The sequence below is a fragment of the Hippichthys cyanospilos genome, chromosome 1 (genome assembly GCF_059441005.1).
Source record: "Hippichthys cyanospilos isolate Australia breed blue-spotted pipefish chromosome 1, RoL_Hcya_1.0, whole genome shotgun sequence".
Classification (NCBI taxonomy): domain Eukaryota; kingdom Metazoa; phylum Chordata; class Actinopteri; order Syngnathiformes; family Syngnathidae; genus Hippichthys; species Hippichthys cyanospilos.
The window spans coordinates 10,516,775-10,528,900 of NC_142369.1; the positions used below are offsets into that span (position 1 = coordinate 10,516,775).

Here is a 12,126-nt window from a genome sequence, read left to right on the forward strand (position 1 = left end):
TCTTCGAAAAATCCAAACTGCGTCTGCCCCACTCAGAATGACTGTAATCTTCCTTTTTATTATCCAATAAGGCGCAACGGTGTAAGGTTGAGGCGCAAATGGAAAAGAAAAGGCCAGCGGAAACCTCCGCCAAGGTCTGAGGTTTTATTCGAACGACAGATGCTCCATTTCGGTCCTGTGAGCCGTTTGAAGATGGTTCAGGTTGCCGTGGTAACAGATCAAAAGGAGAAAACGGTCCGTGAGCCCAAAGGCCAAAACAAAGAAATGAACAGCGTATCATAACATGGATCACATTACCCCGCGAATAGTTCCAACATGAAATTTGGTAGGCTTGTCTATTTGAGTAGAGCCACAAAAAAAAAACAACAACAAAAAAAACACATCTGATAATACACTGGAAGTCGGCTATTTTGTTTTAAAGTGGTAACTAAGTTACATGAAATTTGGAAATAAATAAAATCTGAAAGTACACAGGAAGTCGGCCATTTTGGTTTAATGTAGTCATTGTAGCCACTGTGGAACCTGACCAACTTGGCTACTTGATATTTGGTCCATCTAAGCAGAGCCACACACACACACAAACACACGCACACACACACACAAACACATCTAAAAATAGACAGAAATTTGGCTATTTTGTTTTAAAGTCGTCACTAAGTTACATGAAATTCAAGTAGAGCCACAAAAAAATTCTAAAAAAAATAAAATCTGAAAATAGTCAGGAAGTCGGCCATTTTGGTTTAAAGTAGTCATTGTAGCCACTGTGGAACTTGACCAACTTGGCCACATGACATTTGGTAGGCATGTCTATCTGAGTAGAGCCACAAAAAAGTCTAAAAAAAACCCGATCTGAAAATACAAAAAAAGTCGGCCATTTTGGTTTAAAGTAGCCATTGTGGCTACTGTGGAAGTCAACCAACTGGCTACATGAAATTTGGTAGGAGTGTCTATCTGAGTACAGCCACAAAAAGTCTAAAAAAAATAAATAAAACCACGTCTAAAAGTATACAGGAAGTCGGACATTTTGGTTTGAAGTGACCATTGTGGCCACTCTGGAACTCGACCAAATTAGCTTCATGAAATTTGGTATGCTTTCTATCTGAATAGAGGCCCCCTCCAAAAAAAAAAAAAAGTCTGAAGAACACATCTGAAAATAGACAGGAAGTTGACCATTTTGTTTGAAAGTGGCTTTTGTATCCACTGGGGAACTCGACCAACTTAGCTACATGAAATTTAGTCGACTTGGTATTTGAGCAGAGCCACCAAAACCTCTAAAAAAAACACATCTGAAAATAAACAGGAAGTCAGCCATTTCGGTTTAACGTGGGGCCACAATGTCCCAATAACACACACTTGAAAATGCTACAAAGATGAACTTCTCCCAAAATTTTATAAATATTCACCCCCAAAGCCTTTTTCTATCAATATGACGTTTAGTTTTTTGTCCCACAAAAAATTATGCTGTAGAAAATGGACTGGCCACTTCCACATTCTCAGAACTTGACCAAATGTTGACCTCGGCCAAATGACATCACCCCCAAAGCCCATTTAACTTACCAGAATGAAATTGCCAGGCACGTCTTTCACAGGGAGACCCACAAAAATCTCTCAACAACCCACATCAGAAAATAAAAAGAAAGTCAGTGATTTTGATTTAAAATGAACATTTCTATGGGTTCTTCAATAGTTAGAATGTTACGCCCCCCCCCCCCCCCCCACCCCCCCACCCCGTTGTCTGTTTTTCCATTTATCAAAGTAACTTTTATCTAGCGCGTCAACATGTCCACCATAAGTAGACCAAAAAGAAAATCTGAAGGAACCCACGGCAGAAAACATGCAGAAAGTCGACTAACACATTTCGGCCATTAGCACGTCTTTGAAAGGACAAACCCCACCGAGAGTTTTTGAAAATCGATCACTGAAAAAAAACAACCATTTACCTAGACGAAGGATGCATGCACACCTGACGGCCACTAGGGGGTGTGCTCGCTCCTCTTAAAAAGACTCCCCAGAGTCACCCCAACACGCATACACACGAGCGAGAGTCAATAGAAAGTGGATGCGTTTTATTACAAAGTGGTTCTCCGAGGCGCGGTCACGTGCGCGCGCGCGCTTGTAGAGTCTATCGATTACACGGAGAACAGGTGTCGCGCGTGGCAGTGGATGAATAATACAGATGGCGCCCACACTGCTCGTGCACGCGCACACATTCCTGGAGACTCGATTCTCTTATTGATCTTTAATAGACACGTGGCGAGGTACGTGTTTTGACTTTTAAAATTGATGAAAAAAAAATGGATCACGCACAAATAGAACGGCGAAATTACATGTTGTTGGTAAAATAAAAACAAGGATGAAGTAAATTAATATGACTTAGCTTTATTATATGTGCACCTGATATATACGATACATAACAAAAGGATCAAAATATTTTAAACAAGGAAATAAAATAAAATGAAACGACATAATATAATGTACACACTAAATACAGAAATCAAATAAATTTGAATAAAATATTCACATAATCAACAACTCATTAAGCTATAATAAAACTTGAATAGATTAAAATAAAATAGCGAAAAACGTTGAACAAAGCTGTAGAATATTTAAATTATATAAAAAAAACTATCAGTGTCGTATAAAACTGAAATATATCAAATCAAAGTAACAATAAAATACACAAATTAAAGCAGTTTTTTTTAAAGAACTAAATGGAATAGCATAAAAAGAACTTAGTCGTACATATTTTCTATTTTAAACAATACCAGGCCCATCTTTGTAATAAAATCAAAAATATTTTTAGAGCTATCAAAAGAAAACATCTTACTAAGTAAGAAGAATAAAGTTCACCCCCTGAAAAAACTTGCAACTTTTCTGTCTCGTGAAGCTAACTGAATAATGTGCACGCGCAGGGACCCCCCCCCCCCCCCCCCACACACACACACACACACACACGTCTTAAATGTCAGTCAAATTGCCAAATCCCACCCCCCTCATCACCATATGCACCCACCTCTCTTCCTCTTCCACTCCAAACTAGACCCCCCTGCACACACACACACACACACACACACACACCCCACTGACACAGTCTCTTCTTTTACACGCACGCGCGCGCACACACGCACGCGCAGAGTTATAGGCAGAGCCCCGCGCCGGAGCAGCACAGTGTCTGCTGGGTGGCCAGGAGGAGCGCATCATCGTCTTCATCATTTTCATCATCATCACCGAAAGCCCACTTGGATGTATTCAAATCACGTGACTCACTTTTTTTGCGAGAGTTGAAGACTGGACTTATGCTTTTTCTTTCTTTTTTTGTCCTCTAAACTTAGTCGCAGGTGCTTCAACTTGGGATTGTGAGAGCAATTCGAGGAGCTCTTCCCTGTTGGATCCGGTTCCGGTCCAGCCCCCAGAATCGGGATCGTAAACACTTGCACGCCAGTCCCGCCATGAGGTCGCTGCCGGCGCCTTGCAGCTCGCCGTAGTCGCTCCAGCTCCTTCGCTCCGCCGCCTCCCCGGGAAGAATCGAGTGAATCCCGACTGCCCGAGGAAGGATGGAGGATCCCCGGGTGAGAGGAGCGGGAGCACCCGGTGGACGCGCGCGCTTCTGGCGGACGCTGCTGCTCGTCCTGTATGAAGGTAGGAAAAGTTGACGAGTATTTTAAACGCTTTTTTTGGTGATGCGTTTACTATCCCGAGCTTCCAAATGCAACACGTGCCACTTTTTTCGAGGGGAAAGGTTTATTTTTTTGTTGTGTACTCCCGTTTTGTTCTGTATCACAAAGTCGCTCCAGTACAACATCACGTGATCGTTTGGCGTTTTTTTTGGGGTTATCTGTTCAAAATATCGTTTGCAAAGGTTTCCGTTGAACTTTTTGCGTCAAAATAGGAATCGCGCTCATGGCTGCATTCGCTAGGCGCATCGCAAAGCACGCAAAGGTAATTGCACGCGATTTGGATTTATTACGGCAATTAGATCTTGTGTGTGCAGCGTGCACTTTGCGCCACCACAAGGCGCCATTATCAGAGGATTGGTTGCGGGTTTTGCGCGTGAGCTTTTGTGGGGTCAAGGGTTCAAGACGTCATCATGCGTGGTCAGTGGTGAGAAGCATAAACGTACTTTGCGCTTTTTTTTCAAGTGCTAGCCCTGCGATCGATTGTTTATTTTCCAACGACGTTTTAGTTTTACTTCCTACGTTTGAAATGGTTAAAAATATGGAAGCAAATAGTTTGATAACTTGACAGTGCTTTCTTTTAGATTAAGAGTTTGGGAACGTTTAGAAAATAGGAAGATTAAAAAACATTTTTTGGACATAAACTTATTGAACAGTAAAAATCAGTTAAGCAAGCAAGCGAGCAAGTACAGTAATTACAATTTGCCTGTACGAAATAGAAAAAAAATCCATGCCAAGGTTTTTTTTTCACACACAATGCTGCCTACTATACAAAAAAATGACACAATTTGTTTAAAGCAATTTGTGCCAAATCCAAATGAATTTTTTTTGTTTAAGTCTGTGGGCCAGAAAAATGTGGATGGCGGGCCACAAATGTCCCTCAGGCTGTAGTTTTGGACACCATATTTTATTGTGTCCATACAAGAGTACAAACAAATCTGTTTGACTGTAACCGACCTCTGTGCATGGTTATATTCATCAAATCATTTATTGCCCTTGACAAATATATACAGTATTCGCCAAATAAGTTTGTCACCAGATGGATGTTTGTGCAAGTCATCGTTTCAAAGTGCTGAACAGATCCTTGTAGATGGCGCTGTTGCGTCACTTTGGATTTTAGATCAGCACAACTTTCGAGCTCAAAATAAAGATCAGGCAATGAATCTTGAATCGTTACACTGATCACAATTGAGAAAAACGTGTTGGAACTTGGATACGTTTAGGAACCTGACACTCAAATTTATTATGATTATGTATGGAACAAAAAAGTGGATTTCAACATTTTTTCAACTAGTTGAACTAATAATAATTTTCAGTCTAATGAAACTTCACCAAAAAACGGCATACAACTCTGCAAATTGATTCATGTTCCAATTGATTTGCTCTTAATTTGAAAATGCAACTAGCATTCCTGTTAATTGCATTACGTGCATACAAATAAATTTGCTGATACTTACAGAAATCCAGTTTAAACCTTCACAATATTCTGTGGGATGCGAAATATGTGCAATTTGGACATTTTCTTTGGAAAAAAAACACAATAAATGCAGTACATTTCTAATATCGTATGCAGGGAGAACTTAATCTTTTTCAGTCTTTTTTGACACTCCTCAAAACTGACAGCTAAAAATTCTGTCTTGTACTCATGTACAGTTGACATTTTTTTCTTGTAATTTAAATGCAAAAGTTACATAAGTCTTTTTTTTAACACATAACTGCACTTCTAACTTGAGAATACAGTAAAAGTACTTGTGCCACAGAGTGTGACATATTTTACCACCTCTGCGTGTGTGCGTGCGTGTGTGTTAATCAAACCCGGCTCACGGTCCGGTGAAGACTTAACAGGACGTGTTGATGTGCGCTGGCTCGAGACCGGAAAAAAAGTGCAGCGAGCGATTACGCGCAGGGGGTTGTTGAACACAACAGCTGGGGTTGAGTTGGCAAAAAGAAAAGAAAAAACAAGTTGAGTCACCAAAAATAAAATCAGGGACATCTGAGGTCCATTTTGGCTCCGGTGCTTGTTTGAATTGCCTAATTTGTCTTCATTTAATTGAATTGAACTCGTTTGTATTAGCATAGTTGCTTTGTAATGTGTGAGACTTTCTCAACTGTTTTTTTCTTTCTCATTTAAACAAACAAAACAAAACATATTTTTAGTGATTAAAAAAAGAAATGTCTTCATATGGCCAGCAACAGCAAAGGAAATTTATAGAGCCCACCCTATTAAATATCGCCTTCAAATATCAGTCAGAAATAATCAGCCAATATTTGCTGATTTTTTTTTTTAACCTTTTACCTTCATTTCATGTAACCATTTACAGTAGCTGTATAAAAATAACAGTGGTTTCATTATTACACATTACACATAGCTACAGCTCAGAACTTCTGATCTCAAATGATCCACCTCATATCCTAAAATATATTGCATGACATTTGTTGATAAGATCATTCTGCAGAACTGTCGTACAAAACAAAGCAAATCTGAATTTTTACCAGCAATGATTAGGTGAGCAATTCAAGAAAATTGTGTAAAGAATCGATCAGGACGTCATCAGCATCAACCCAAAAAGATCCATTGGTAAAACCTGACAATTTTCAACTACTTTCGAGAATGAGTGAACCTTGTGTGCAGTAACCATGACCTATAAGAGTGAAAGCTTCACTTTTGACAGCAGTGTAAATGCATTTAATTAACGATAAACCAGGTAAAATCCATTTTGGAACCAGATCCACTTTTGACAACAGTGTAAAGGCTACATGTAATCAAAGCTAAACCGAGTTGAATCAAGTTTGGAAGCAGACACATTTTTGACAGCATTATCAACACCCCATGTCATTAACATAAAACCAAGATTAATCCAGTGTGTAACCAGATTCACTTTCCTCTGAAGTGTAAACCCGACATATAATTGACATTCAAACAAGTTGAATCCATTTTGGAACCATATCAATTTTGGATAACCGTGTAAAACACCACATGTAATTATGGACGGACCAAGTTTAATCCAGTTTGGAACCAGACACACCCTTGTGAGCAGTGTAAACACTGCATGTAATTAATGCAAACCAAGTTGAATCTTATTTGGTAGAAGACTCACTTTTGACAGCAGCGTAATCACTACATGCAATTAACACCAAACCACAATGAACCCAGCGAGGAACCAGTTTCGCTTTCCACTAAAGTGTAAACACCACATGTAATTATCATGAAAATGATGTAAATCTAGTTTTGAACCAGACTCACTTTTGACAGCAGTGTAAACACTGCATGTAATTGATGTTAAACCAAGTCAAGTCCAGTTTGGATTCAGATGCAGTTTTGTCAGGAGTGTAAACAGTCTCTATGCTAGGTCAGATTCCTTATGTGTTTCATGTTTATCTCTCATCCTATTGCACTGGCCACAGTCTAATTTTAGTATTGTAAAAGGCTTGATAGGTGACCAGTCTGTAAACTGTTCTGTGCTATGTTTATGTAAAATGCTGTGTCGAGCCAAATAAGAGACAGTTCTGATTCGGAATGGACTTTTATCTGATTGGAATTCAGTACAGAATGAGACTGCACCTACCTTTGACATGGTACACGTCAATTTGTTCTTGCATTATTCCAGAGTGGAATTCAGTAATTGATCTTTCCCTTCCATCTTGTTAGCCGCAAGCTATTTCTGATTACACTACAATTTCACAGGTTGCTAATCTGTCAAATCTCATGTTTGCTGTGCTCGTAGCAACAGAAGTTGTAATAGTATTGTTACTCTGTCAAACTTTGTCCATAAACCAAAACTTCCTGTTCATGTGCATACTTTATGTGCGGAAGGTATGTGTGTGTAGTTTGTCTTGTCTACAGTGTTGAAGGTTGCGTTAATCAGCTACTCATTTCCCTTTACATTAGCTTCACTTGGACATGTGTGTAAGTGCGTGTGTGCACGCGGTGGATCATTATTACGACAAGATGAGTCAGATGAGGCTCGTAATGGATTAACATTGAATTTTAATCTGACGTCATTTATCAGCGGGCGGGACTAATGACCGTGCGAGTTCGTGCGAGCGTTTTAGGGGTTGAAAGGCTAAGTTGATGAATCGCCACTGGCCGCACATTCTCTCAACTTTAATGTGTTTGTTTGTGAGGCGCCAACAACAACAAGCAGTCATTATGAAAAAAAAAAAGGATGATTTAAATGTTACCTTTGAAATACTTCCCTGTGGGTTTAATGTTGCTGTCATTTATCCAGTGCATGGCGCACAAATGGAGCAGCAAAAAATGTATAAGATAGTTAACCATACGCATTCAGATTCACATATTCACAATTTTTTTCTCTTTTTTTATCCATATTTTGAATATATTTTCACTATGAATAATTTGAAGAGTCGAATAATAATTGAGCTTTTTTTTTAGAGGACATATTTTGAGTGTTTATCAGCTTTTTTAAAAAAAAGAATTTTGGAGTATCAATCTTTTTGTCTGATCAATATTAGTGCCGTACTGATGTGCCGAGAGAGGAGCTGATGTGTTCTTATGAATCTTGCCCCGCTACAATATGATCGTTTGCCGCATCCAATCATTTTGCGACGCGGACGGGATCTTACTAAGCACCAAATTGAGCCCGGGAATATGAGATTTAGAATTTTTTTCGGATTCCATAGCACGATAGTCGAAAACTTTCTGTTCTTTGTGCTCTTGGCATATTGGTGCGGTAGGAACATGCTATTGTGGGGTGCTACCTTTGCGTGGATTTTTACTCTCGGTGGGCCTGCCGACCTCTTGCCCCCGCCAATAGCTGCGCTTATTTCTATTTCCATTATCTGCTATGGGAAGAAATCAGAGCGGCGGATTGGACACTTGTTTGCGATGGCGGCAAAACAGCACACTATTGATTTTTCCACGCACGCGCAGTCACATAAAAACGAAAAGCACTTTCAGGGTTGGAAGGCGTTTGTGTGGTGAGATGAAGGTTTTCAATTTGATTAGCGTGATCAAATGGAGCACTGTTAACAGGCGCAGGCGCTAATAGAAAATCATTTAGCTTTCATGCACACTCTCTCACAGGAATGTTTCGCGAAAGGGGCGAGGGGGAGGACGGCGGCAGGCGGAAGAATGTCTGCGGGAGGCGGACACAAAATGGATGAATGAGACCAAGCGGGATGATGGCTTTTTTTTTTTTTTTTTAAACGTTAGATGAGAAAGACGCAACGATAAAAAGAGGGATGCCGAAAGGGCAAGATGAGGATTGCTAACCTTTTCATCCACAAATTCATCCACAAAGTTAAAAAGTAGACAAAATGTGCAACATGACCACAGATGTTTTTTTTTCCCCCTTGTATCCCTCTAAAAATAATCCAAAGAAAAGCAAAAATTGGACATTCATTCAAACATATTTCCAATATGTTTGAATGTACTTATAATAATGTTCAAATATTTTTGTAAGCTGAATATTGAAAACATAGCTTTTTCCCATATTACTACACCATATGCTCATGAATTTCCCGTAAAGGTGAGAAAATGTAAAGAACATCCACAAATCAGACGAAAATGTAAAAGTATTTACAAAATTATATACATTAAAAAGTAACCTAATATTTGATTTAAAAAATCCAAACATGACAAAAAATAACATTACAACTGAAGTATTAAACATAATATTGCTCAAAATAGTGTTTGTCAAAATATTTTAGCATAAAAATAGAAAATTTACCATACAAATGAGTTATCAAAATTCACATAATATTAGAACATATTAAATGAACTACAAAATAATAGAAAACAAATGTTAGAAAAAAAATCACAAAAGATTTCAACATATTATATTAGATATTTATAAAAAATATATATTATATTAGATATTATATTAGATATTTATAAAAAATTGAAAAGGCATGAAAACCAAATGCACAAGTAGATACACCACAACGATGTTACAAGTATTAGTAAACACAAATAAAATTAAAATTAAAAAAATATTTGTTACAACATTAGTTCAAACATTAGCTCTAATACATGAAAAATATTGATAAAAAATCTATATAAGACAAGGAAGGTGTTGTCACCAAAAATCCTACATTATCAACAGAAGACAACCAATACAACATTTTAAAGCAAACATGATGCAATAACGTGGAAATTTAACTACACAAAATGCATTTAACTCTTGTGTAGTATTTTACCAGTTTTTGGGTCATTTTCTTCCACATCACTCAGTAATATTTTTAGCCAAGAGCTCAGTGGCACGATGCCACCAACTGGTTGAAATTTCAGCTCCCTAGTGTAATCATTCACTGCTTTCCCTTTGTTATGAAATGCTTTTGAAGTAAAGATCATTGAATGGACAAAATACCACGCACGTTTTAAAGATGTTACAAAATTACAAAAACATGAGAAAAAAACAACAAATCGGACAATAATCCAAATCATTAGAGCACATGAAATAAAATGTCAGAAGTAAAATGTAGGCAACTCAACCCCTCCCTCCAACATGCACTGGCCTCGTCTCCTGGGTCAACATGTCTGCAAAATGGGGAAATTTGTGCTAGGGAAGCACAACCTAATCCCATTTGGAAAGTGCCCACTCTGTGTCAATGTGCTTGTGTGTGTGTGTGTGTGTGTGTGTGTGTGTGTGTGTATATATATATATATATATATATATATATATATATATATATATATATATATATATATATATATATATATATATACACATATACTGTATATATACATATATATATATATATATATATATATATATATATATATATATATATATATATATATATATATATATATATATATATATATATATGTATATATGTATATATGTATATATATGTATATATGTATAAGTGAGTAAGTATGTGTGAGTTACTTGTGGGGGAGAGACAAGACAACACTCAACAGCATCTGCTACATTCCCACAGCGCCAAGGAAGAAGAAGAAGTGTGAGGGGGACATTAAAAGGCCAGACGAGGCCAACGAGAGCTAGAGAGCGAGAAGAAAAAAATGGGATGAAGGGAGATGATGTTGTGGTGTGAAATGAGAATTGGGGCGGCCGAGGAGACGAGCCAAAAAAAAAAAAAAGGAAGATTGAGGAGGAGGATTGAATGAAGAGCGAGGAGGATGTGTAAAAACAAAGCAATGAGAGCAGCAGCCTGCAGGCCTTTTGCTTAAACGCACATCATCTCCTGCGTTTACACAAGCACACACACTGGCCTTCCGCACAACCTTCTGGACAACGAGGCACATGCACGCATGGATGAGGAATGTGAAGATTGAAGATTTGAAAAAAAGAGTCTGGAAAGTTTCAGGAAAGCTTTTTTGTTTTAGTAGGAATGCGTACTTGGTTATTAGTTGCACTATAGAAATGTCTCCCTTACTTTTAATTGCCATATTTTCCGCACTATAAGGCGCACTTAAAAGCCATGATTTTTTTTTTTTTTAAAAGCTGATGGTGCGCCTTATAATCAGGTGCGCCTTATATATGGATCAATATTGAGATTGGATTGATAAAGTAAGCTTTACCTGTTTCTTTTGCATGTTTACAGCTGAACAAGGTAGGTCATATTGATATGCTATTGAAAGTTATTATTTGAGTTACTATTGTTATTACTTTGAGTATTACTATATTGTGATTGAAAAAAGTTTTAAAATATGCCATTAATTGACGGTTTGCCTTATAATTCCGTGCCCCTTATATATGGAAAATGTTTAACTATATGTCATTAATTGAGGCTGGGCCTTATAATCCGGTGCGCCTTATAGTGCGGAAAATACGATCCTCTCATTTATGTTTCATGTACACTGAATCCCTTTGAAAACACCTGTTTCTACTTTAGATGAAGGAAAATGACATCGCAAATGGTCACTCATGGCTTACATGTTGGTCATGTGACATTGTGAAAGCAGTGATCGATTGGCCATGACTTGAGCCTTGAGCACACCTGATTTCAGATCAGTCTTTAGCATATTGGCATCTTAGCGACGCTGTGACGCCGGCCGATTGCAGACCGGCATCTCAGTGACGCATGAGCTTGGTGTGAACCCACGCGGGCTCAGGGAGAACATGCAAACTCCGCACAGCTGGAATCAAACACAGGCCCCTTAACTGTGAGGCGGACGCGCTAACCACTCAACCACCGAGCTGCCCGACAATCACCTTGCACAACAGAAACTCGTACCCGAGGGATGTTTTCCTCCCGCGCTCGTTTGTCAAGCAAGCCAGAAAGTGATTAGCATCCCGCTAACCGCACGCACGTCCTCCTTAACCAATTAATGAAGCCCGAGGGCACGGCGGCGGCGGCCTCCTAATTAGATGCGCAAATAGGGGAGCTCGTTATGCAAATAGGGGAGGGAGCTCGTTATGCAAAGCGCTGGCGGCTTTACCTGAGACGGCGGCGAGTTCAAGCGCTAAGCGGGACGCTTAGCGCGCCGGCTAAAAATAAACAAAGTGGACTTCCGCAGGTCGTC

The 12,126-nt window shown here is 38.7% G+C and overlaps 1 protein-coding gene across 1 annotated transcript in view; it reads left to right on the forward strand.

The window, feature by feature from the left end:
- Window positions 1-3,181: 3,181 nt before the first annotated feature.
- LOC148429099 (transmembrane protein 132D) overlaps window positions 3,182-12,126 on the forward strand; it is a 172,691-nt gene continuing 163,746 nt past the window's right edge. Inside the window, exon 1 of the mRNA XM_088413848.1 lies at window positions 3,182-3,639. Within this exon, the coding sequence (XP_088269974.1) occupies window positions 3,555-3,639 (85 nt within the window). The 5' untranslated portion in view covers window positions 3,182-3,554. The remainder of the gene's footprint in view (window positions 3,640-12,126) is intronic.